The 22,371-nt window shown below is 54.9% G+C and overlaps 1 protein-coding gene across 10 annotated transcripts in view; it reads right to left on the bottom strand.

The window, feature by feature from the left end:
* Positions 1-22,371, bottom strand: part of TRAPPC9 (trafficking protein particle complex subunit 9) — a 596,424-nt gene that overhangs the window by 99,319 nt on the left and 474,734 nt on the right. For all 10 annotated transcript variants that reach the window (XM_087864581.1, XM_087864582.1, XM_087864586.1 and 7 more), the window contains one exon: positions 19,575-19,666. In XM_087864581.1, the coding sequence (XP_087720707.1) occupies positions 19,575-19,666 (92 nt within the window). The remainder of the gene's footprint in view (positions 1-19,574; positions 19,667-22,371) is intronic.

Below are 22,371 nucleotides of genomic sequence, written 5' to 3'. Positions count from 1 at the left end.
CACAACAGGGATACCAAGGGCAAGACATGGACGTGAGCTTCTCTAGGGCTGGAACTCCCCCATCTCCCCCTGCCCCATCCCCCAACACCTGCCGCCCCAAAGTTCAGGAAGTGACCCTGACTTGAACGGAAATGCCCCCAGGTGGAACCGGATGGCTTTCCTGAGTGCTGGTTCTCGGCACATGGGACAGTCCTCACACGGTGCCTTTCTCAATCGTCAGGCCCATCCTGCTTCCATTTTCAGAAGCAGCGATCAATACTGTTCATCGTTCTAATGACCCACAGAGACATTTAGTGACAGCAGGGCTCTCTAGTGCTTACTAAGCAAAGCTGAATTTCTGCAGAATAAAGTTCATGCTTCCAGAAATGGAAAAGGTGTGTGGGTGATAACATGCCACCGCTTCAGAAAGCAGGGAAATTAATGCTTCCTTATAATGACCACACGGCGGGTCTGGCGTCTGAAAGAGGGAATGACCAAGCTGAGACTGTTGCGCCTGCAGCTCTCATCCTTGTGCCTGGGGAGTGGGTACTGAGGGCAGCTCTGTCCCCACGCAGCCAGCAAGGTGCACCTGAGCTGCTGAGGACACATCCTTCATCTCTGGACTTAGCCCAGTGCCTGGGACCTACAGCAGCACCGAACGCATGCCTGCGGCATGAACAACTGAATGAATGCCGCTCCCAGGCTGTCCATGGCTATGTTAACCAAGTTTGTCTGGTTTTCTACAGAAAAACTCACATCTTCCTCGAGTTGAGAACAAGCTCATGAAAACCACCTGTTAACGACAATACAGACTGTGGTCTTCATAAGACTGTCGCCGGGTTCCTGGAGGCGGAGAAAGGTAACATGCCCCTGGGAGCTGAATGTCACTCCTGAGTAGGGCACACGGGGGCTCTGACTCTCCCACACATGCCTCTGTGTCCTCACGAGAGGTGAGATGTGCACGCCGTGGGGGACACAAGCCCATGATAAAACACAGAATGTAACATTCTCACTGTGGCTTCTCAAATCTCCAATGGATTTTTAACAAAACTTGGCCCAAGAGATTTAAACCAATCTGTCCCATACCGAATACTAGGTCTAGAACAGAAGGTCCAGTCAGAGCAATTCTTCCTGCCTGTCCCCCACCCTGCCATTCGTTCATGTCAAATACTATGGTGACCTCTGAGCTCCGATCATAACTGCCCTGATGGTCCAGGAGACCCCAGATCCTGTGTCAGACCCTGGGCCCGGACTTTGCTTCAGAAATCACGCACCAAGTCCGCCTGTGTCCGGAGCCTCATGCAAAGTGCCACGAGGGGCTGGGAAGCCAAAGAGCGGATGGATTGGGGCCTCGGGAAGATCATAGAAACACGCAGATGAGTAAGTGCCACCCTGAGTGGGAGGGGGGTGGTCTCTCAGGGAGGGCAGAGGTGAGGACCTGTGCATGGAGCTCCAGAACATCGGCTGGGATGGGCCTGGGACACAGTAACACCTGCTGATCGGGCTGGGAGAGGAGAGGACTGGGCATCACTACGGAAAGCGCTGGCTTGTCACTTAATGTCTCTGCAGGGGGTGGAGACGGAGATGGCTCTGCCCGTAGCCCTCTACTTCCTCCTGCTGTCATGACCACCTGCCACATTCCTAGCCCCCGTCCGCCTCTGACCTCCACCATGGTGCGGCCTGTTCTCAAGGGGGGGGGGGCCCACCGGAGGGCCCACCCACTCCCACGGCCCATGAAAGTCTTGCGCCCCTGCATGCAGACTGACCTCTGTCCTACACCATGGAACCAGAGTCCACCCACCTGCTCAACACCAGCTGTGTGCAGGCCGACCGCTCGACTCCAGAACAAGGCCTGTGCTGACTTGTCTGTATTCCCACCATCAGCTTAGGTTGGAAGGAAAGTAAAATTGGCAAAAGAAGACAAATATGTTCACAGCCCACCTGGAAACACAATCCAGGGCAAAACTCACCGATGGCTGGGTGATGAGCCTTCCTCCTGCTCTGGGCCATCAGCCTTTGCCTGGCCCCTGGCCTGGTCTTGCCTACACGGGGCCCTTCAGTAATTCCCTCATGGATATGGATTGAGAACCTTCTATCCGTCAGGCATGGCACTTAACCACCTCTGCTTGTGCTAGGAACTGCCCCTCTTCCTACAGAGCTCTCCTTGGAATGGAATCTGCCCCTATCTTGACCACATCCCTCCCTCCTTCCTCCCCCTGATGAATTCTGATCGAGGCCAAGCTCCTTCTGTGCTCCGTACTGTACGTAAACTCTCCCGTATCCTCAGATTTCCGAGATCTGCTGACATTCCCCATCCTTTGATCTGACCTCACTTCCTGTTTCACAGTTATATGGGCCACCCGTGGGACCCCTGCATCTTCCAGCTACAAAGTATATGCCCCAACTGTACCCAGACTCCTGGAGGTTCCCCATCGCCTGCTGAAGTGCTGCAGTCTCCTCACACCAGGGCCACCTGGAAGAGCTCATGCCTGCCCGTGAGACGGTTAGCTCCCTGGAGACCCAGGCTCTGAGCCTCTCCTGCGTGTTGCTCTGTCCCCAGCCCCAAGCTCAGGGAGGTTTGACAATCATGGCGACATGCTCACGGCCACCCGATAAGCCAGGTCTGGTGCTAGGGCTGAGGTCCAAACCCAGCTCTCTCCATCACACCAGGCCACACTGCCTTCAGCGTGACTACAGGCCCACCCCCTTGTCCCCCGTTTCTGGTCCGGAACTGGGCTCATGGCGTGCGCTCAGGAAGCAAGTGCACGAAGGGCAGGAGAGCCCCAAGCTGCTTCCGGACGAGGCCGCAACGCACAAACCTAACGGCCTGCAGGTCCCGGGAACCACGCGGCTCACGGCAGCGCAGGCGCCGTGCCGGTGGGCAGGGCCTGGCTTTCAGCACCTTCGCATGGCTGCCCTTCTGTACTTGCTGTCCAGCCTCACACAGAGGAGAGCTGGTCTCCATGGGCACCCATCCTAGACCAGAGGGGTGCGGATGTGCCTCGAGTCCTATGGCACTTAGGAACCAGGGCGTTCAGAGAAGCAGTTTTACGGCTCTGAGCCCCGTGCTCCTTATGTGACAGAGTGAGGGGGTCTCGTCTACCTAGCTGTCCGGCCTGCGGCCACCATGTTATGCTGGCGCATTGCTCTCACGCCTGCATGAAGCAAGTTCTTTATCAAGGACCAGCAAATCCTGGGCGAACCAGGGTGACACGTGTAGGAAGTGGTCAACTGTCTGGAAAAGGGAATGCAGAAGCTTGTTGGCATACGGGTTTATCATTAGATTCTCAGGAGTCCTCAACACAAGATAACTAATGACCACTGTCGTGTCTGAGCACATCTCCCTACGTGGGAGCACAATGTCATAGAGGCCACGTGCACATGCTGCCGTTTCAGTCTTCCCCACCCTCACCGGCGATGGGACTATGGTCCATCTGCAGATTCTGAGACCGGGTTCTGCAGGCAAAACAACCAACCCACACTCACAGAGGGAAAAGGTTCAGCGGGGAGGAGATGGCAGGCACTCGGCCCCCAAGGCTGTGCTCCTCCTGATGGGCTGTGATTTTGGAAGATGGGAGATGCCTGCATTTCTCTGCCCCAGCTGGAGCGACACACGTCCACCATCTAGGGAGATGTGGTGAACTTGTTGCAAGCTAAGGAGCTCGTCCTCTGATGTAACTGCCACCCCTGAGACCAAAGGTTACGTGGCTGTTTTTTTCCAGCTGTTGCACTGGATCGACGGTCCAGGGACAAACCATCAGCAAAGGGCCTTGGGGAGAAGGCTGTTGTCAGGAGCTGCCTGAGAAAGGTCAGCAGGCTGAGTCTTTGAAGCTGGCTTGACTGTTCAAGGTCTGGCTTCAAAGCAGCCCAGAGGCCAGTGCCGCATTAAGGACTGTTTCCTTCTCACGTCCTCAAATGGGAAGGAGCTATTTCCCCCCAAACCTCTTAGTACTGCAGCCTAAGCTGACCCACATTTGCTTCCAGACATTTTTTCCTTCCTAAGAAATTAAACAGCTTAATTTCAAACACTTTCCCTTAAGCATGTGCTCTGTGTTTGTTTAGCACATTCGGAATAATGCAGGGAGGACAAAAACTGAGGGTAAAGGATGGCAAGGCCGATAGCCTGCCCCTGTCTGATGGAGGCCTAGGAAGAGGGACTGGCCAGGAGGAAGCAGACTGGGTTCCAGTCCCACCAGCACAGGACCCCGACATGACATGCAGGAGATGAGGGGATGTTGAGGCCCGTTCACACTGTGATCCCACAAGAGCTCTTGGCTCTAAGTGTCTCCCTGTACAGCACGCCTCCAGCAAGACTGTCGTTGAAGGGACAGGGAATGAGCCTCAGAACAGGAGAACAGACCCAAGGTCACTCAGATCTGGGAACCAGAGCTTCTACACCCAGACCTGGGTCCTTCCTGCTGCTGCTGGCTCTCAGCTGGGCTGGGGACAGCTCAGACACAAGCTCCTGTGAGCGACAGCAACTGGAGGAGGCTGTCAGGCTGCCTGGCCCACCTGGCCCTCCTCCTATTCAGCTGTAGGGGCCCGGAGGACAGCACAGAGGTGGTGGCTATCCCGCCTCGAGGGAGCACAGCCCATTCTCCTCCCCAGCTGATCGGCAGTGCTGTGTGGAGTGCTGTGTGGAGCCGTTCCGGGGAAAACGACCCAGATCCAGCCTACTTCATGGTGTTTGATTTGGGGCAAGTAGTCAAATGTGAGCTTCTCTGCCTGCCAAAGGGGAGGAGTCTGTGCCTCTGGATGGTCCCCAAATGCTCACCCCAGAGGCTGTAGGGAGGGCTAGTGTCTGCCCCCAAGCCCCCTGTGCCAGACCACCCTCCATCCCTCAGGGCCCTACTGAGATGCAGACATGTGAAGATGACCCTTTCTACTCGGCCTGCCCTCGTTCCACAGCCCAGTTTGCCGGGCTGCCTTGGTCTCATCCGGGCTGGGACACCCCCGCAGCAAGGACAGATGGCCCAAGGGGCCTCCCCCACCTCCCAGCAGGTACCAGAAGCAAGGAAGCCCCCTCCTCTGACCAGGAAGCTCCCAATACTCCACTTGAGTCCAGGAGCCCGGAGGCCAAGCCCTGTTCCCCTGTCTCAGCAGACGCTTCCCGAACTACTGACAAGACGTCCGATGGCTCATCTCTGTGAGAAAAAGCCGCCAGAGGTGAACTTAACACACAGTGGTGGAGCCAACAAGTGACGAGGCTCCGATGTCCCCTTAGCTCGGAGTCCCGGGCCTGCCTCAGTGCCTGGCACCGACCCGACACACCCCAACCCACCTCCCCGTGATGAGGAAGGGACGCGTGCACGAGCAGAAGAGGTGCTGCCCAAGGCCGGGCCTCCAGCGAAGGGGTGTACTGGGTGCCCCCGGGAGAAACGCCTCCCACAGTAATAGAATGCGGCCCCCCGGGCGGGAGGTTCCCCTTCCTCTGCAGGTGAAGCCCCGGCGGCTTCGGTCCCTCAAGCACGGCCTGCCAGGCTGTAGTGCGCCAGGCCCAGTGTGGGACTCAGCTTCTGCGTGTGGCGTGGAGCCAGTGGCAGGAGCCAGGAAGGACAGCAGGCGAGGCACCTGCTCCCCACTTGGGCAGCCTGGCAGCAGACCTGTTCTGAATGTGCCCTCGACGTCCACGCCTGGAGAAGATGCTTCTACCTTTGCAAAAGGCTGAGGGGGCAAACTTGTCAACGCGGGGAAGGGAGGGACACCCCGACCACAACCACCATGCATACACGGGGCTCCCTGTCTCCTCGGCAGCCTTGGTTTGAAAGCTGAAGCTAAAAATACACATGCGACCAAGGAGCCTGGGAGGGGCCTGTCAGAGCTCGGCCGTGGGCCGTGTTCTCCCCACAGCGGCGGGCTGCAAACAGAAGCAGACCGGGGGCAACTGCAACCTTGCTTTGCCCGGGACCACCAGGAAGCCCTGTGCTTCCCAGCCAGCAGTCAAGCATCAGGGGCCCCAGGGATATCGTCACCTGCCAGTGGGAGGGCAAACGCCACCCCCACCCTGAGTGACCCATCAGTCCAGGCACAGCCCCTCTGCATGGGGTGCATGGGGCCTGTGTTTGAGCTTAAGGACAGGCCTTATTTCCCTAAAAAATGTCCTGCAGGGCCACAGGAGAAAAGCGGGTAACAAATAGCTTTGTCACTGGCTGGCTGTTGATCCTCACAGCCAACGCTGGGTCTTACATCCAGACAGCTGCTAAGGTCACACAGCTGGCACTGAAGCCCTTGGTCCACAGGGAGGTTTAGGTGGGGGAGCTGGGGCCACAACCCAGGAGGAGCTGGTCGCTGCTGGTCTCCCTGCCCGTGGCTGAGCAAGGGGATGGCCTCAGCGTCCTGCCATCAGCTACACTTCTCAGTGCAACTGGGCACCCACCTCGTGTCAGATCTTGCCAGGTGTCCTTGCTCCCTTCCCGCAGAAGCCACGCTGTACTCACCTGAGCCATCGCCAGGCCTGAGGCCCAGGCGGGAGGTCTCAGGGAGCAGCCCAGGTGCATGACAGAGGGACTCGGAGGCCTGGGGTTGATTTCCTGGCCAGGAGACCTCGGGCAAGTCACCTCACTGGGCTGGCTGCCCCAGGGCTGTCATTTGTAAAACAGGGACGATGTCACCCCAACAGGGCCCTTCCAAGGTTCTGACACAACGTGGACGTGGAAGGCCCTCATCAGCCACACACAGGGGCGCACACCCTCATCCTCGGGGACTGAGGACATGGGCACTGGTGTTGGGCATCTTCTCCAACGAAGTGGGAAGTCAGAGAGGCAGACCCTGTGTCTACTTGACGGGCTTCCACGCACAGACATGGCACAACCAGCAGACACAGAAGCACCCACGTGCACACACGCGGGCCCATGCTTGCTGCCTCTGGCCGGAGGCTGTCCAGAGCAGGGCAGGGGTGATGTGACGTAAGCTGGGCAGTATGGGGAGAGCTCCACAAGGGGACCTGCGCAATGGAGAACCTGTGGACCGGGGGAGAAGGAGAGGCAGGCGAGGCTGCTGGATGGGCCACAGTGGGCATGTGCAGGTGAGCCTCTGGCGAAGGCGCTTCCCTCCCTGGGGCTCCAACAGCACCACCGGATGGTGGCAGCCTGTGAGACACTGCGTGACCTGACACAGCCAAGGGGCAAGGGGCTGGGGAGGGGAGGAGTCTGCACCCTAAATGCAGGGGCTAACAGGACATGGAAAGGAAAGGGCGACTGCTCTTAGCATCTCCTTTGGCAGCAGCAAAGCACACAGTGACCGGAGAGGGGGGAGGGGCAGGAGGCAGTGGTGGAGGCAGGCTGTCCGGTGGAGAGGCCTTCATGATAGACGGGTGGATGGGGCTGGGATGTAGCAAAGCCGCCTGCCGCCTGCCCTCCAGCCAGCTGGGCCCTGAGCCTGCGGCAGCCACTGCCAGCCACGGCCCAGCTGAGACCTGGATGGTCTTCACCAGGCGGAGCCCCGGGCTGCCGCAGCCTGCGTTCAGACTAACAAATGCCCGGTTCTCAGCAGGGCCCTGGTTAATGGCCTTTGGCTCCCAGGGCTCCCAGCAGTCTGGAGGGCTGGAGAAACTTGGTTGGTGGACTCCTCCCTCTCCAGCACGAGCTCCCCTGCCAGAGCCCCCTAGCGCCCAGGTGTGTCCATGGAGCCGTTCACCCAGCTGGTGCCCCAGGACCTTTCCTGTGCTGTCCTTGGATGAGGCATCCAAGACAGCCAGACCTCACCAACTGGTACAGTAAGTCCTGGCTGGTCCACGCCCAGACACCCTGTTCTATGGTGCTCAGCTCCAGCAAGAATGTCTATCTTGTCCTGCAAGGCCTGCAATCGGGGGCTTGGAAAGGCTGCAGAATCCAGAGAAAGAATCCCACAATGTGGAAGCACCAGGGGTTAAAATTTTATATTTTGTAAAGAAACAATGGTAGATGAGAGGAAGACCAAAATGATCCCCTCCTGGGTTTAGCGTGCCATGGATCCTGAAATTCACGGTCTTATATAAGGTGCAGCAAACACTTAGGGCAATATGACAGGGACCATGCCCCACACTGGCCCTAGACAGACAGGGATCCAAATGCCAGCTCTGTGATTTCCTGGCTGGTGACCGAACAGCTCCCAGCCCCATCTCTGCAAGGACGGGCACTCTGCTGTGGGCCAGCAGGTGTGTGCAGGGCGGGAGGCAGAGGGTGAGTGGGTGAGCCCTGCAGAGCTGTGAGCACCTGCACCCTCCAGGAGCTGCCTCACAACAGCACTGTAAAGATCCCTGCTGCCAGGGTCCTGGTCCTGGAGGAAAACATCTAGGCAGATGGCAAGGGCTTTGGATGCCAAGTCCGGTATAACCAATGCTCGTGGCCTCTGACCTAGATCAGGCGGGTCTGGGGCCTGTCCCATCTGCTGGTGACAAAGGTGACTTACACCTGTAGTTGTTCACCTCTTGGTGAATGCCCTTGGGGTCCATGAGCCAGTGAGTGCAGGCAGACACCAGCATCCTGGGATGCTGAAAATAAGTATCAACAGGTCCAAGAGGGCAGCATGAGGCCATGGGAACACGGACGTGAGCTCTGCCTGGAAACTCCTGGAACTAAGAAACCCAGAGACCTGGGCTTGATTCACACCTGCATTAATTAGCACCAGATCAAACCATGAGGCTCATTGCCTTGATTTCCCTGTGATCAGGGGGCAGGAGGAGAGGAGCTCTCCCCATGGGGTCTGGCAGAAGGCTACTGTCGCCTTTACAGATGACCAGAGAGGCTTTCCCCCACGAAGTCGGGTATTTCTGTCTGCTAGGAACATGGCCTTTCTCCCCAACAGGCCTGTGAACTCCTCGAGAAGATGGACTGCTTCTCCCTCACTCACTCAACAAGTATTTGTTGAAGGCTCATTCAGCAAGCATTTGCTCTGTGCCTACTCGGTGTCAGGTAAGGAACAGGCCTGGGGTGCAGGGACATGAACATAATGTGGACGTCACCCCTGTGAGTTCCCAGAGAGCCTGAGACAGGTACAGAGGAAGGGGTGCTGGAGAAGAGCTCCCAGCTTCCCTGGGCCTAGAAGAACAAGCACAACTAACCAGCCAGGAAAGGGACCACAAGAGGCCAAGGCCTGGCCCAATGTCACAGGCAGCTGAGCAGACCCCTTCCCCACCTTCCTGGACAAGTCGCTCTGAGACCACAGGGAGGCTGTGGCAGGGGGGCAGCCACGGACCAGGATGGGTGTGGAGGGCATCTGCACAACAGAGCCACCCTATGCAGGATACCAGAGCCCAAGTGGGGGGAAGAGGGCATCCTCACAGAGGGCAGCCTGGCTGGGGTCCGGAGCATGAGCTGGAGGGGAGGCAAGAATCAGGGGCATCTGTGGGGCAGGTTCCCTTGGATGAGAGGCTGAGATCCTGGGAGTGGGGTGGGCTGGGGTGTGGTGGGGACTTCATAGAAAAGGCCAGCAGACACCACCTCCAAAAAACAATCACAATGACCATCACTGGCAAGAGGACGACGGGACTCACGAGCTGCCCTGAGACATGGGAGGACAGGCGTCACAGCGACGTTACTGCCAAAGACACATACACTGAATCCTGTTGCAAGGACACATCACACAAACCCAAACTGAGGGCCATCCTAGAAAGAGCTGGTTGGAAAAATCTGAAAGCACCAAGGTAATCAAAGTCAAAGGAAGACTGAGGAATTATTCCAGAAGAAGGGAGACTAAAGACCTCAAAGAGCTCAGAGAAGCCAGGGATTCCAAACCAGATGCAGACCCTTTAAGTACAAAGGACATTTGGTAGGACAAGTGGCAACACTTGAGTGGGTTCTCAGTACTGGATGGCGCATTGGAAGATTGGAAGGCCATTTCCTGATTTTGATGGCATGCTGCGTTACACACTAGAACGCCCTGTGTGGGGGAAATATGCATTAAAGAAATGGGGGATGACAGTGGATTGGGCCACTTACTCTAAAATGGTGCAGAAAAAGGATTCTCACTACTGTATTTACAACTTTTCTGCAAGTCTGGGCACAATTACGAAACGACTTCCTTCTGTTTCCTTCTACAGGGCTGTGGTGCCGTGGAACGCCTGGTTAGAAGTCAGCAGAGCCAGGCCTGAGATCCAACTGTGAGCCAGTAGCTCCTTACGTGGTCCTAGGAAGTGTGATGTGATGGGAGAGACACGGATTTCAAGATCACAGGGACTTCGTCCCAGTCTTTGCCTTGCCACTCACAGGCTGAATGGCTTTGCACATGCTTTCCATGTCCTCTCCCCTGAAGCACAGGAGTAAAACTACCCACTCCAGAGACACACTGTGAAGACTACCGTACTCATGCCTTTGGTGACTATTTACTCAGCACGCACTAAATGTTCTGGTGACTGATGTAGGTGCTGAGATACAGTGAAGAACAGAGCCTTCCTCCACAGAGCTTACACCCCAGGAGGGGTGCAGAGATACACACGGAGAAAATCTGTACATATAATGAACTTTCAGAGAATAAGGGCTCCGAAGAACACAGCAGGCAAGGCCTTAGAAGGTGGTGAGGGTAGGGAGGTCAGAGAAGAGAAGTAGGAGATTTTAGGAAGAAAGCGGCAGAAAAATAAAATCATCACAGAAAACGAAACCAAGAAAACACAGACCACAAGTCAAGATAAAAGACTAAAAACAAAACGCGTAACAGAATATACAGCAGAGGAAAGACCCACATACGCGCCATATCAAGGGATGGAATTGGCCTACACTCACCTAGTAATGAAAAACACTTTAAAGTTGGATTGCAAACTAAATTCAACTTCAGGCTTCCTCTAAGAGAACCACACGGGGAAGAAAGGAAATCTCAAATGTTCAAGATAAAATGATAGGCAAGGGCATACCAGCCGAACAGGAAGCAAGCAGGGACGAGGGTGACAGTATCAGATGAGGCAACAAACACGGAAGGACACAGAGGACGGCACTTAAGCGACAGAGGGTGCGGCAAAATGAGAACAAGGAGGACATCTGTGCACCAAGGACCGCCCACACTCGAGCTGCGCGTACGACAGGACGCAGCGCCACCACGTCAGGCTGAAGAGGCCCTGCGGCAGCAGGTGGAGCTCACCTCTCGGAGTCCGTGGCGGGTCAAGTAAGTGAGGGTCCTGAAGACCTAAGCAACGCAACTGATGAGGAAGGATAACAGATATATTTTGCAACTCAATATACTTAAAATAAGGAATATGCCTTCCTTTTAAATGTCTGTGGAGTGGTCACACAAAACCACAAAGAAACCTCAGTAGATTCCAGAGGTGAAAATATCACTAAACTGATTACAGTGCCATTACATTAGAAAGCCAGAACAATTTCAGGAAATGAAAGAAAACATGTAGGTTTTAAACAACTCTTGGGACAAAGACGAAACAAACTAAACTTGCAAAATTCCTAAAAGATATCAATCATGAAAATGCTAAATATCAGAACATGGGTAATGCAGTAATTGTAGGAAAATTCAGTGTCTTAAGTGATTATAGAAATAACAGAAAATTTTAAATAAATGGATTAAATATGCAGCTCAATCAGTGAGGACAAACTAACACAGTCTGCCCCCATAAAGCAAAATGAAGATGGGGACAGAATTAGAGAGAAGGGAGGAGAACTGAAGAACAGAGTAAATCACCTACTAACCAGCTGAGTCAAGAAAAAGAAGAGGAAGCAAAATTATATAAAAGAAACAGAAGAGGGGAAATGACCTCAGGTGAAGAGGCAGTTAGATACCATTAGAAATTTAATTTTTTAAAAATGAGCTCCTTCTAAGTTATATAAAAATATGAAAGCTGGGGCACACGTGTGGCTCAGTCGGATAAGCATCTGCCTTCGGCTCAGGTCGTGATCCAGGGTCCTGGGATGGAGCCCATAGGGCTCCCTGCTCAGCAGTGAGCCTGCTTTTCCCGCTGCCCCTCCCCCTTCTTGTGCTCTCTCACTCTCTCTGACAAATAAGTTAATAAAATCTTCTAAAATATAAAAAAATTAAATAAATAAATAAAAATATGAAAGCTGCTCCATGGACACAGAGTTCTGATTCTGCATGACGGAAAAGGTAGAGGTCTGCTGCGTGACAACATGACAGCAGTTAATATGACTGGACCGTATGGTCAAGACGGCAAATTTATGTGTTTTTACTACAATTTTAAATAAAGAAACAAGAGAGAAAGAAAGGGAAGAAAATGACATTGAAGCAAATATCCAAGCAAATATTAAAATATACTCTAAACCATAATAGCAATGAGGGCGGTACTGGCTCATGGGTAGACAAGACGGACGGATGGAAGAGAGCTCAAAAATCCTCCTGAACAGATGAGAAAAATGATGTCGCTTATTAGTGGAGAAAGATTATTATTAAATGACTTGGAGACAATTAAATAGTTTTCTGGAAAAAGGGTGGACCCACGCCTCTTTCCTCACACCTTAATAAACTCCACATAAATAAAAGTCCTAAATGTTAAAATGGATGAGCCCATAGAAGTACGAGAATTTAAAATATCTATGTAATCTAGAGGAGGGAAGTCTTTCTAAGCATGACACAAAAACGGAAGGTATTTGTAAACAGATTGCTGAATTTAAAATAAGCACCCTGCAGCTCGCCCACTCCCGTGAGGACTGGCACCCTTCTTGGGTCCAACAGTGTTTATAACAGCAAACGATCGGAAGCCTCCTGAGGGTCGGTGAGAAGACAGAGTCCATGGGGGACAACATGTCCTACGCAGCGGTTAGGGACAATGTGGGGGCTCCGCGTGTGCTGCGAGGGACTGATACCCAGCACCCATCCCTAAGTGAGAGAGACGGGCGGCAGGAAGCTGTCACGTGCTCCCACTGAGGACAAGACCACAGCGGATGCCTGCAGAGTGTGGGCAGTGGGATGGGGTGCTCTGGGGGAGGACGGCAGCAGGAAGGGGACTACATACACAGCTTTCTGCACCACTTGAATTCTGAAGCTCATTTGTGCACCATTTTATCCTTGCAAAGGAAACAGACCAAACACTGAGTGCACGGCTTTGCCCGGTTTACATTTGGGGGGGTGGGGGTGGGCTGCCTGCTTCTGATCAGGGTCTCTCCCTTTGAGGCGGGAGTGCAGATAGCGGGAGCCTTGTCGGGTCAGGCTGGAATCACTCCTCGCTCCGCCCCCCACAGACCAGTGAGAGGGACACAAGCTCTCAGATTTTCTAGCTCTATAAAACAAAGGCGTTCCCAAACTCTCGGGGCTCTTGTGGGGACAACGCGACATGAGACACGCACGTTCAAAGCCAGCAGAGGCCCATCCCAGGGGGTTCTCCACAAAGGGAGTTGTGTGGATTGCGGGTCTGAGTCTGAGAGTTGGGACACTTCTTGGCTCGGTGGCTTGGGTCTGTCATAACCAGGGTGCCCGGCCCACTTCTGGTGGGCAGGGAGCTCTCATGAACTCTCTGCCCACCAGGGACTGGAAACCTGGCACCTGCCACCCCGCAGATCTCAGACTCTCTCTTTCGTGTCTTCTCAGAGCTTGAAAGCTGCACCCACACCTGCCCTCTTAGCACCTGTGGAGCGGTGGGGGTGGGGCAGTGCAAGTGTGGACGCTGCGTCTCTTGTCTCCTGCTGGATGGCCTGTCCTGGCCCGAGGAGCCGGAGGGCACCAGGAGATGCCGGCTCACCACACACCACGCTGCAGAGACATGAACCTTTATTCCCAGATTCAGAGTCGAGAAATGCACGGCATGGCCCCATGTCCCATTCTCCTCTCCCACAGGCAAATCCCAGTGCAGGAATCCCCTTCCTAAAAGAAGGTGTCTCTGAAAGCAAGTGGCAGGCAGCTGAAGGTGAGGGGCACCACGAGCGGCGCAGGCAGGGGCAGTCCCCCTGAGCATAGCCCAGACAGGCACCTGGAAGGGGCTCCGTAGCTATTTGCTGGGGTGTGGGGAGTAGTACAGGGGGCGTAAGGAAGAACCGGAAGCTGCCAGAGTGAGGACCCTTCTTCTCAGGGAGCAGATCAGATGTGGAAATAGCAATTTCAGGGACAAATTGTCATCTTTTCACTCGCTGGTTTCTTCTGTAAGATATATAATGATGCTGATTTCAGTGGGTGATTACAGAGAAGAAAGAAGTGATACAGAAAGGGGCCCGACAGCATTCCTGATGCATGGCAGAGAGCACCCCACAAATACAGTTATGCTTTTGGGGCAAATTATCACAATTAAGCAGCACTCCCAAACATTGTTTTTAAAACTAGGATGTTTGGGACCAAGGAGCAGACTGGGGCAGAGGGGGCGAGGTGAGGAGAGGGGAGATGGCGGTCTCACAGAAGTTCCCATGCTTCCCTTGCAGGACACGGGACGGCCCTGCGAGCTGCGTGTAGCGGACGCTCTGCAGGTTTCGGTCCCTCCGTGGATGCAGACCTGGGTGCCTCCCTCGCCGGCCGTGCAGACAGAGCACGTGGAGCACGCCACACACCCAGCCAGCCCCCTCTGTCAGGGCTGCCAGCCACCAGGGAAAGGACTGGAGGGGACCCATTAAGCCCACAGGGTCATCCCCAAGGAGGGGATCAAGAGTGGCCTCGGGCTTTTTCTTTGTGTATGGGTTTTTTAAATCACTTTTTTCTTCAAAAAATAATATAACTACTTTTATATCCTTTACAATTTTTTTCTATTTTTCTGTTCTTTATGTATTTACATATTTGTATTCGGCAAAGGTGCCAAAGGGATGGTGAGATGGCCCCTTGGTCACTGCCTGGCCAGCTGGATCTCAGGCAGAATGGCCACTGGCCATCACTGGGCTCCAGGGCAGAGGTCCTCGGCCCGGGCTGACCAGCCTCCCTGGCTTACCAAAACCATCTGATCAGACCGGCGCAGCAAAGCCCACCTCGTCAGTGGGCCCCCGGGCTAACACTCTCACCCAGGAGCAGAGGTCTGGAGAAATCCACAGCACCGTGCCGTGGCTAAGTTACCTGGGAAACAGACAGGGGTCAGTGGGCAGGCTCAGCCTTCAGGGAGGCCTGGGCCATCTGTGGCCACCTGCAGCTGCCGACTGCCCTGCTGGATGGCTGGCTGGAACCTGGTTCTTCACTTTCTCTCCCAAGGCGTCTGAGACACGACTGCCCTTGGTGACTTACTGCAGCCAACCCACACGAGTCTCAGGTCAGAAACAAAACCACACAAGGCCTCCGCGTGACACAATTTGACAAAAGGACACCTTGCAGGACGGTCCCCAGGATGCAGCCCACCCTCAAGGCAAATACAGCCTGGTTTCCTGGCCCCTCAGCTCCAGACTCCTGAATGGAGCTGGCTGAACACAGCAGGTGCCGTAAGACGGGAGGATCAACTGTCAGATGGGACGGGCCTGCAGGTGGTCCTGTGCCTCGGCCCCAAGGGCACAGCCCGCTCCTTCATAACAAGGTGGGGCAGGAGTCGGGTTCCCAGGCAGCCTCTTGCCTCTGCTTCCGGGTCACCCGCACGAGCTCCCACCTAGCACACACCCAGGCTGTGTGTGGACGGTCTGTTAATGGGCCTGGGTCTACCACCTGCATCAGACCAGGACAGTCTTGAAGGCAGGGATGGAGTTTAAGCCACATGTGGGTCCCCAGCACCTGGGACAGTGCCTGTACAGAGCAGGGCAGTAGATAGCTATCTACTGAATGAACAGACAAAATCCGCAGTCCAAGAATCTACATTCTCCATGTAACCTTAGGTAACAGAAAGCCCTGAATATTTCCTACTTTGTAAAAAGGGCATAGTGGTGACTTGTGCGGGTTGGACACTGTGTCCTGCTCCCCAAATGTGAGGGCGTGCTGCTCCCTGAGGCAGGGTGGTGGGTGTCCCCACACCAGTCTCATGTGTCTGCTGCTTCCTAGACCTGCCCTCATGTGTGTGCACACTGCCTGCTCAACACAGATCGAGGCTGGAGCGCACGGCGGGGCTCGCGGGATGGTGATGCGGCGGATGTGCACTGAAAATACCCCCCACGTACCGTAGCCAACACCTAATCTGCATTTGCTGGCAGTCGAGGAAAGCACAGCCCATCACTGATGTATCTAGGAAGCTACGAAAGGTGTCACCAGCTGAGGGAGGTAGAAGAGGCATGGTAGGGGACACCGGAATCAGCTCAGCCTCATTAGTCACCACGACTGGTACCGATAGAATGGACCAGAAACAGCCCCTAGACAGACTGTCAGGGAGCAGGCTGGGCTCTGCAACCCGCCCTGTCTTCCCGCGCGGAGGTGCGGCCCCCTCGTTCACAGGACGGCTTCCGGACGGAGACGAGAAGCACACGGGAAGCCGCAGCCCCACCATGCCGCCCTGGGGTCCTGTCCCAGGCCCCACCCCAGCCCTGCCGAGGCTCTGACCTGCTCCTATCCCGCCGTGCCTTTGGATGCACCCCAGAATCTCCGCTTCCTCCTTTCCACGACCGTGACTGGCACACAGCAACTCCAGTGGTCCCCCACCCGCTTGGATGGGCAGAGGAACACACTCTCGCCAGGATCACAGGCATCTCTTCACACCTTCACGGACGACGTAGTGCTCTCAGCATCCCCAGGTCACAAGCAAGAGACTGAGGCTCAGAGAACTCATCCACTTGCCCAAGGAAGTCCCTCCACAAGGAAGCAGCAGAGGCAGGACCGAGACCCACAGCAGCTTGGTGGGAGCGGCATGCCCGTCCACGGGGTGACGCCACCACCGTCACACAGCCAATACGGACATGTTTGCGCTCTACCAACACCCGGAAAATACAAACAACTTCAGAGAATCCTTGCAGAGAGAATGACCCCAAAACACAGAAAAGCTCTCTGTGCAAGCCAGTGTGTGTGATTTACAGAACAACGAACATCTCAAAATGACCGAGACATCCAAGAACAGAACAAGGGCTAAGCTACCTTGCGTCCATTTGATGAAATTATAACCTGGCCTTTAACGGCGCGCAAAAGACATGTTTGTAACACGAGGAATATTTGTGTTTTGACAAGTAAGAAAAAAAGGACACCAAAGTACAAACATGGTAAGATCATCTCTATGAACAAAATTTAAATCTGAGGATAGCAAAAACACTAAGAAATACATAAAAATTCGATGAAATAGAGGTTGTTTTGGGGGTGGGAAAAGGGTAATTCTTCTCTACCTTTTCTGATTTTCCCTAGCTTTCCACAGTGAGAATATATTACTTTGATCAAGTGACCTGGTGGAAAGGTCAAGATTCCAGTGTGAGGGCCTTTGAACCTGGCCCAGTCACCTCTCGGCTGGGTAGGTGCTGGACAGAACCCTTGACCCGGCCAAGCCACAGCGTCCTCATTTGGAGAAGGACATGCGCAGCATGCAGGGGTGTCAGAAGTGACGATGTGAGGTCTGGGCACCTCGCCTGCCACGTAACAGGCACGTGCAAAATGGTTACTTCAAAATAACGGGTTCTAATTGAGCTGCCCACCTGAGCCTGCTTGAATCAGAGAAAGAAATCAGCCAGCCTGGGCCAAGTGGGCCAACTTTCGGAAGGTCTAGAAGCACCTGTCGGGTAAGTGAGGGCCCAGGCCAGGCAACCTGCACAGAAAACTCTGAACCCCCTCAGGCCAGGAGGCCCTGTTAGCACAGTTAGGAGAGCCCGACCACGGTGGGCACAGGGGACGGGCAGACCCACGGCCCGAGATGTCGGGCCCATAGCTGAGGTGACGGGAGGTGGGCGCTCCATGAGCTGAGGCCAGGGCTGAAGACGCTGCTCCACTGGGGACGGTCAGGGGTCTGGGGAGGCAAACAAAACTGCCCACCAGCTCGCGTGGGCCACCACACCGCAACGGTGCTCACAACACACGGAAAGGGACCTCAGAACCCCGGTTCCCATAACAGCCAAGCTGCCATCAACAGTCACATGTTCATTTGACAAAACAGTCAAGAGTCTAACATTCACGCCTTTTGACTTAAGTAACTCCACAACTAGAATACCGGTCTAGTCAGAAAATCAAGCAAGAATCTGTTCTAAAGATGTTCACTGGAAACAGCCAGATATGGGACCAAATTATGACATGCGAGTAGGGAAAACATCACACGTGGTTTCTGGGGGGTGTTAATGCCATGAGCGCACGACCTCAGTGTGGTCAGACTCCCGGGGACACTACAGGGGTGGAGGAAGCAGCTCACGCCCTCCCAGCAAGGCCTCTTGGCACAAATGCCTCCCAGGTCCTAGGATTATTTTGTTTTCAAGCCATGACTCTTCTCCGGGAGAAAACTATTAATACCTGTGTTATCTGCCAACACACTGGCATGCCCACGATGTGTGTAGGACAGCGGACCGAAACGCGGTTAACAAACAAAAAAGTTAAACACACCTGTAAGGAATCCAGCGCAAATGCAGGGCCCTCCCGCGGGGCTCTGGAAGGAGTCTGGACCCTCCTGGGCCCACAGCAGGGGTGCCTGCCGTGTGACTGTTTGGGCCTCGGGGAAGTTCTTATGAGGAACAGAATATGTTAACACACGTTTTATTTCATTCTGTTTCACGGGACTGGTTCCCTGGGCCTGTCCCAGCCCCGGAGGCAGGAGGGTCTGGGTGTCTGACCCTGCTCAGCTGCCCACATCGGGTGGAAGTAGCTGGCTGTGCCCAGGTAACCAAGAGCTAGGACTTTCCAACCTAGAAAAGTGTGTGGGGCCGAGGGAAGCCCCCAGAGGTGCACACACTGACTCTCTGCAGAAAGGCCCCTGCCTTCCCTCAGGCTAGATGCCCGGAGTAAAATGCGGTCCCCCGCTGCCTCTATGTTGGCCGCTCATGGGACACCTGCCGGCCTTCATCTGCGGGAGCAGGGGGACCAGCGGAGGCGGCGGTCCCCCATTCGGTACAGGCGACCTCGCAAACTGATGGGAAGCAAGGGAAGGCCAGCAGAAAGGCCCATTTCCCCTGGGACAATTCCCATGTGTTTCTCGCATGCAGAAGGGGGAGAGAATACTTTAATTAACTGGAAAAAACACGTGATACTAATTTACAATGACATCTGGGGTAAAACATAGCTAATTGCTAGCATCTGACCTAAAATAGATCAGATAATGAAATCATTTCCAGAAAATAACAAAGCCTCTCACTTCAACAACAACACACGTAGTTCGGTCCTCAGTAAGATACTTCTGGCTACTGTAGGAAGGCACAGAGCAGGGTCAAAGCCGCTGGTGCAACAGGAAGCAAACGCTCAGGTGCGTGGCTCTGGGTGCGAGTCATGGTGAACCCTAGCTCCCGGGCTGAGGACCGAGTTCAGGTGTTTACCAAACACGCACTCTCCGCGCCGACCCCATGAGTGGCTGTCGAAGATCATCCAGAGAGGAGTGAGCACGGAGCAGCACCCCTGTCCTCTCCCACAGAGCAGCACCCCTGTCCTCTCCCACCGCGCCAACCACTCAAGATCCAGACACACAGACAGAAGACACGCCCGTGGGGACAAGGCCACATGCCGCCACGGGCGATGTCAAAGTCCGCAGCAGCCGGAGCCCGAGGGCGTCTCGACACCCATCACCACGTATGTATCTGAGGGCGCTGACCCTTCCCAAGTGTGTGCTGACGGGACACACCTGAAGGGCCACGCTCAGGCGAGACGCAGACTTCCAACGGCCAGCCACAGGGCCGACAGGGCCACCCGCGGAAGAGGCATGTGCAGGCCCAGAGGTATGGGCGGGTACTCACCCCACTGCAGAGGGGCCAGCTGCAGGTGCTCCAGGACGAGCTGGTTCAGGAGTCCTTCCACGCTCGCCTCGCCTGTGCGCTTCAGAGACGGGTGAGGGCCAGTCAAGGAAAACCCGGCTCCTGCTGAGCCCCAGGGACAGGAGGAGGCACTCTGGAAGCTTCTACAGACATCCGGACAGGAAACCTCCCACAGCAGCTCTGTGTCCCCTTCTTCTCAAATGATGTCTAACCAACCACTGAGACACGACCCGAGTGTGGAAAACAGGCATCGCAACATGCCAAGTGTCTCTCTTTCCTCAACCCAAATCAGGTAAATCAAGCTACTGTCACATAAAGAAGGGAAATCCGCTGGGATAATTTAATCCAACAGCATTCTTGCGTGGGGGGAGAGGAATACAGGAAATGGAAGGTTGCTTTCCTTGATAAAACAAACTGGCTCATTGTTCAATGTAACGAAATGCGTTTCTGGACACGTGTCGGCTTTGTGCTGGTTTCGTGTCTGTCGTGTTATATGTCTTGATGTAATTACACATTATCAGGAATGGGCTCACTTAGGCGAGTTCACAATGGAGGAAGTCACAGTCTCTCAGCAAGTATCAGCGGATGAAGAAATTAGGTTTAGAAATGCAGAAAACAGATGTCTCCTGGGCACTAATATTAAACAGCCAATGTGGCTCTCAGAAACAGATCTGCAAGACTCTTTCCCTTTCCCTACATAAATTAAAGCCACCGAATTTAAGTTGTAATCAAAAGGGAAGAATTTAGTCCCTGACATCCTTCCCTGATTAGGGAAGTGAGGAGAAAACCTGCTTCTTTCTGCCTTTAGCAAGTTAATTGCATTCAACAAACACAGTGTGTCTGAACCAGACAGGGATGGAGACGTGCAAAGGACACTGAAACGATCAGACACGAACTTGAACTTGAGAGGCTGCCATCCTGGTGAAGACGACAGCATGGGAATGGAGGACCTAGCTCACCAAGCCTGAGGACGGCTGTGTGGGGATGAAGCCGTGCAGGCAGAGCAGCCCCTGGTTGAGGCCGGAGGCACAGGGGTCCCAGGGGAAGGGCAACTAGAGCTCCCAGTCTCTCCTGCTAAAGGGCCTGGCCGGGGTGGGGGGCGCAGGATCACCTGGGTGGGAGCACCTGGGTGGAAGGGCACTGTGGAGCAGACATGGCGACCCAGCATCCAGGCAAGCTAGAGAGGGCAGGGTTGGCCAAAGAGCAACAGGCCTCCTCCCAGCCCAGTGACCTGTTAGAATCCCTGCCTCCCTCTCCACCTCTAAGTCCTTCTTGGCTATTTTGGACTCCTTTTAGTCCTTCCAAAATACCGTGTGCTCTCTCTGGACTCCATACCTCCCACCTCTGTGCTCTGCCTGGAAATGTTTTTCCCTGCCGTCTTCCCATCCTTTGACTCTCCAGCTTCCCTGAGCCCTGTCCCTGCTCTGAAGGCACTCAGGTGTCTCTGCGGCAATCCACACCAGTTGTGCCTGTCCTCCAGCGCTCAGCCTGGCCGCCAGCCTGACGGCTGCACGAGAGCCCAGCCCTGGCCCGGGGCCTGCACCAGGGCCTGGTTCACACAGTCGCTCAGTAGATACTCTTTGATGAATAAGCAAACTCAGGATGGGTAAATGTCCTAGATAAGAGGTACAGGAGCCTCGCTCCCATCCCCTCCGGAGCCCACGGCCCTCAACACACAGCCCAGAGGCTGAGATCCGAAAACTTCTCTACCCGGAGCACAGTGCCTGACTCTTGCTGGTGCCCTCTGCAGACGCTGGGGGCCTTCTCTGCCCCAAGCTCCAGGGCACCCATGCTGCTTGCTCCATTCTACATGGACCTGACGTCAGCTGGGCAGATGTGAAAGCAGGCTCATTCCAGCCAAGCTGAGCTCCCCATCGAACCTGGGACTGCGCAGCGGCACCTCAGCTCTGAGCAAACAGCACGCCACCCCCCCGCCCCCGCTAGAACGGTGGGTTCCAGACGCTCTCGGCCGAGCGCTGAGTCTTGGCACCGCCGCTGACAGGCACCAGCCAGTCTACCTAAACTTTCTGGGTCTGTCTCACCATCTGTAAATGGGCTCAACAGCAGCACGAGCTGCATAGGACTGTCCCGAGGGACAAATGGAACAGCAGTCCTGGCCACAGTGAGCACAGCATAAATGCCCCCTATTGTGAGTGTTAGCCCCTCTCTCCTCTCCTCACTTCTCCCCTCGCCTCAGGGATTCAGCCCCCACCACTGGCACCTCAGACTCCTTCCGGGATCTTAACCCACCGCAAGCCATTTACCAAGGCGTTGCTTCCAGAGATAATTTGCTCTCTGAAAAGAATTCCCCAAATGCAATCTTCGCCATCCCATTACACAGAGTCTAGGTGTGCGGGATTGCTAGACTTTGCATGACACCTGGAACGATCGTGTGTGGTCCTGGGACAATCCGGGCATTAGGAATCATTCGTTTACCTCATTCATTCCCTGGGTCAACAAGGGGCTGCTGGAGTGGACATTTAGGGTGAGGCACAAGGGTGGCTGGGGAGGCACAACTAAGGCTGCCCCGAGACTCAGGAGGTTCACAGGCTTGGGGGAGAAAGACCCACGAACAGACAAAGCTGGCCACCACCAATCCCCCTTCTGGGGGGACACCCAGAAGAAGTGAGCAGGGACTCAGAGACTTGGATGCCTTGGGTGTGGCAGCATGAATCACAGGAGCCAAAAGGTGGAAGGAACCCAAGTGTCCGTGGACAGACGGGTGGATAAGCAACAGTGGTCTGGGCACACAATGCAGGACACTCAGCACGGAAAGGAA

This window comes from Ursus americanus, chromosome 9 (genome assembly GCF_024610735.1).
Source record: "Ursus americanus isolate L20-20 chromosome 9, mUrsAme1.1.p, whole genome shotgun sequence".
In the NCBI taxonomy this organism is placed as follows: domain Eukaryota; kingdom Metazoa; phylum Chordata; class Mammalia; order Carnivora; family Ursidae; genus Ursus; species Ursus americanus.
Note: the sequence above shows the minus strand (reverse complement) of the source record. Positions and strands in the feature narration are given on the sequence as shown.